Below are 4689 nucleotides of genomic sequence, written 5' to 3'. Positions count from 1 at the left end.
CAGAGAGGGGGTCATCGCAGCGCCTTCCAACCTTCTATTTGTCTGGCCGATTCCTGTCGACGGGAGTGGAAGAGTGAAATACAGCGGTGCCGGCCGATGAGTGTGGATGTCTGAAATTTTATCCCTTTTTGAATTCCCTTTTCCTTTCTCACTTTCTTCTTCTTGTCTCCAGTGAAAGGAAACAGGGCAGTTGAGATAATGCTGTTCATACTCATTTAAACGCAGAAATGAAGGTGATGCAGTTTAGAGTTGGAGAAGAAGTCGAGGTCTTCTATGCACTAGAAAAATGGAGTGGGAAAGTTGGTGCATGGATTCCTGCGACCGTTTTGAAGGTGGACGAATCCGAATATTATGAGGTAGAGACTAGGACGCTGTTGGAGATAAATAGGATGAAAATGCGTGTTGGAAGGGATAAAATAAGACCTCGGCCGTCTCCGGAGGATGATCAATATGATCGGATCTTTGAGGAAGGCCAAGTCGTTGAGATACGTTTTTTTCATGACTTGTGGATCACTGGGAAGGTCTGGGAAGTCCATCATCATGGCACAGCTGGGAGGAACAACATCTCTTATTCTGTCCTTGCCGTGGATCCATATTGGTGTTATCTAGAAAGAAAAACAGTGTCCAAGTCGCAAGTACGAGTACGGCGGGAATGGGTGGATGGGGAATGGGTTCCTACGCCACCGCTACGTTTACATAATCAACAGGTATTTGAAAATCTTTTATATATTTATTTTCTATAAACGAAAAAAAAAACGAAGAATTTATTCAATAAAATAAGAAAGGGGCAACACCTATGAGAGGAAGAGAGGAGCCCCAATCGGGTAATGCATCTGTTACACATCGGCTGAAGCTAATTCTTGAAGTTCTATTGTGAAGGAATAGACCTTAAGAATCTTTAACCTTTAGCAGAGCTTTTTCCAACCTTTGGGACTGTTTCTATTGTGAGAACTTGAAGAATTAGCTCTGCTCTACCTTCTCGCTTTTCATTTTCGAAACTTGACTTCGTTCGGGGATTAAACATTGGTGGTATCTGTCTTGGCAGCTCATGATTAAATCTTTAGTAGCCTGGCATTCCTCCATTTTTTTTTTCCTGAGAATTACTCCTTAGTTGGATACCATTAAGATTTCCATTTGATGGGGGTGAATATAGAACTCCTATTTGATTGATTCATTGAAATTGTTACAGGGTCTTTTTATAACTTCAATCAAGAGTCGAGACTTTTCCAGTGGGCTCAAAGACCATTCCACAATAGAAAGGAGGTTAGTCAAACCTAAATTAGTAAAAATAAACAATAGTAAATTAACAAATAGAGAGAAATTCCAGTATGCCCTCACCCAAAATTGATCAATATGCCTTTTTTTTTTTTCACATGGGAGAATAATCTTGAAATTATGATAGTTGAATGTTTAGAAAATGATTTGAATTTATCTATGGTATGTAGGCCTACCATCCCGTGTGCTTCCATGCACTCGATATAGTCTCTTCTCTCTCTTTTTTTTTTTTTTTTTTTTTTTTTTTTTTTAAATTCCCTGATTTACTATTTGGCAAACTTAGATTCACCTATACACAAATTTTTAGCTCCACTTGAATTGCACATCAAGGTGAGGGCATACTGAGACCCCACTCCAAAGTAAATAAGATCCAATAAACGAAAAATGAAAGAGGCAATTTAAATTCTAACAAAGAAGGTAGGCCATAGTTACAATTGAACTTATGTGTGATTCAGCCATACATTTTTTCCTTGTTTAAAGCTAATTTATTTTATGATTATTATTATTATTGTTGGTGTTGTGAATTGTAAAGGTCTGAAGAAAGGACTACTCTTCTTCAATTAAGAGACCGTGGGGCTCAAGTTGAGGTTTTTGAGGATTTTATGAATAAGTGGATGTGTGCCACCATTAAGGACTTGCAGGAAAACCAAATAAGAGTTCAATATACTGTTTGGTCTTGGGTTAAAAATTCTTTGCATGAGATTGACAAGTTTTATGATATGTCTCGAGTAAGGTTGCTGTTGCCACCTGAGATAAAATATGGGAAAATCTCTCTTAATTTGCACCAAGTGATTGAAGTGTGGAACAGTGACTATCTTGCATTTAGTAATGGTTGGTGTCTGGGAGAGGTCTTGGAGATAGGTTATGTCATGAAGGACTCAAATTGTATATATTATTGTGTCAGCCATCCAAGACTGGGCTACATAAATGTGGAGGAAAGTGAAATAAGGATTTGTCAAAAATGGGAAAATGGTCAAGGGTTTCAACCATCGTCGGCTTTGAATATGGCACCGGTAATTTATTCTTCTTCCCACATATATTCCTTTTTTTTTTTTTAATCTTCAGGATGATTGCAAAGTAAAAAATAAAATTTGTCATAATAAAAATGTTAATATTTGTGTAACATATGGTTGCATATACATGGCATGACCCACACTATAGAGTCTTCATATGTCCCCCAAGAAAACTCTCAGGAAACAATTACAAGCTTGTCCCATAAGATATTAATTGAGATGGGTTGAAGCCTTCGGGTAAATTATCTGCAATTTTGATAATTCATGTTCACTTTTAGTCCATAATGTCCATTCTTTGTTAAAATAGGTCTACTAGTAGTAGTAGTATCAAGAAGGCTGGAAAAACCTAAATAGATTGCTTCATCGGTGGGGTCATGTGTTTGCCTGGGCATATCTCTGCCGTTAGAACCGACATCGTCCCAGCCAAAATTATTCAGATCGATTGTGTTTGGATGTCAAGTAAAGTAAAAAAATAGTATAAATTGTTTTCCCAATTTTCCCGTGTTTGGAACACCACTGGAAGATAGAAGATTCCATCAAATTTGAAATCAACTTGGTTCTCATGCTTTTTCCTTATGCCATCATAAAAAAAGTCTCGAGGAGAGGGCGAAAGATTAAAAGAGAGAGAGAGAGAGAGAACACCGCGAGAGACATAGAACAGAGTCGGATTGGGACTGAGCCGGCTGAATGGACCACTTCCAATTCAACTCCTCGTTCAGAATCCGTATCTTCTAAATCTTCTTCTAACCTGATAGTATTGATATTGGGCCTTTTTTTATTTTTAACTTATTTATTTATTTAATTTTTAACTCAATAATTACAGTGAGCATTGGAACCCATGATTCCGTTGATTCTCATTTTCTCTTTCTTTGGTTGGTGATCTACAGCCATTAAAAAGAAGAAAAATGGAGGAGACTCGTTCATTAATTGGAGCTGAGGTTGAAGTCTACAGCTTTTATCACGATGGATGGATTACGGTGACCAAAGTGGGATCGGTTGGAAACCAAATTGAGGTTGAGGCTGAGATTTATAGAAAATTGTGGAGAATAACTGTTGATGCGTGTAGAATAAGGTCTCGACCAGCTGCGGAAAGAGAGAACAATCGGATTTTCAAGGAAAATGAAGTAGTTGAAGTACGGTTGTCTGATAGTTGTGTTTGGATGAAAGGAGAGATCTGGGAAGTACATCATGGTACAAGCTGGAATAACCTATTTTATACTATCAAGGTAGTGGTGGACTATGACAACCATATGGAACTCCTCACTGTATCCAAGTCCCAAGTAAGAGTTCGTCGGAAGTGGGTGGAAGAAAATTGGACAGATTCATGCATTGAGCAGGTAATTATTAATTCCTATTCAGAGAAAAGGTTCCAACTTCCAACACACCCTGTTTGGCTGTTTATGTTTATGAAGGCATTTTTATCAACCCACAGCTGCTCACTGTAACTGATAATCACCAATATTTAGTACTCATAATATTCCCCATATCATAAATTCAATTCTAGACCAATCTAATGCTCCCACATGTTACCATCCAAAGAACAGAGTGGAAAACTCTATACATGGTTGGACATTGGGTTGGGCCTATTTAAGAAATTTCTCATCGATATACCATGTTAAATTATTATATCCATAGTGGGTGTATATATATATGCAGGAAGGAACTCTTACCATAGGTGTGTAGGAAACTTTTTTTTTTTTCTTTTTTAATCATTTATACATAAATTTCTTGTTTTGTATATAACTGTCCAAGTTTGACCGGTTCCATTTTGGACTCTTTACAGCACTCCTCCTTTCCTTCTTCTACGGAATTAAAAAGGGTTGATGATGGCACATGGGGTAAGAGGAGGTTTGTATTCTAAACTATAGCTAAAAGAAATAAATTTTACCCAGAAAAAATATATATATATATATATGTATATATATATAAATTGGGATAATATTTTGAATGTTATTATTGTTATTATATGAAAGCATAGACGCTAACAATGGTTCAGCTCTGCTGCTCACAATGACCTCTGGAATTCTGGGGAAAGGGCCAGAATCCAACTTATTCATACATATTATAATAGTTGTTACCATTGAAATTTGGCTTTACTAAAAGGAAAAAAAAAATCTCAAGTTTCTATATATATATATATATATATATATTTAACTTAATCATACTAATTTTATATGTTTATTTATAACGAAGGAAATTGGAAGATACACAATTTTGCATTGGAGATAAGGTTGAGGTCTTCAACGATGAAGAGGGTGGATGGAAGCCAGGTAGGATCATATTGGAATTGCGAGGAAATCAAATTTTGGTTGAATCAGAAGACAACATGTGGGATGAGAGTGAGCAGCAGTTGTATGATGCACCAGTGGTAAGGCCTAAACCGCCAGTGGATGAGAAAGAA

At 36.8% G+C, this 4689-nt stretch overlaps 1 protein-coding gene across 1 annotated transcript; it reads left to right on the top strand.

The window, feature by feature from the left end:
• Nucleotides 1–227: 227 nt before the first annotated feature.
• Nucleotides 228–4656, top strand: LOC122068033 (protein AGENET DOMAIN (AGD)-CONTAINING P1-like; the record flags this gene model as incomplete). The annotated part of the gene is made up of 6 exons (XM_042631856.1): nt 228–707; nt 1190–1263; nt 1808–2288; nt 3176–3625; nt 4072–4136; nt 4482–4656. Coding segments are annotated over exons 1-6 (1725 nt in total), but the record flags the coding sequence as incomplete, so codon positions are not given.
• Between the last annotated feature and the right edge of the window lie 33 nt (nt 4657–4689).

Source organism: Macadamia integrifolia, unplaced genomic scaffold, assembly GCF_013358625.1.
Source record: "Macadamia integrifolia cultivar HAES 741 unplaced genomic scaffold, SCU_Mint_v3 scaffold3355, whole genome shotgun sequence".
NCBI classification, from domain to species: domain Eukaryota; kingdom Viridiplantae; phylum Streptophyta; class Magnoliopsida; order Proteales; family Proteaceae; genus Macadamia; species Macadamia integrifolia.
This window is presented reverse-complemented; position numbering and strand designations above follow the sequence as displayed.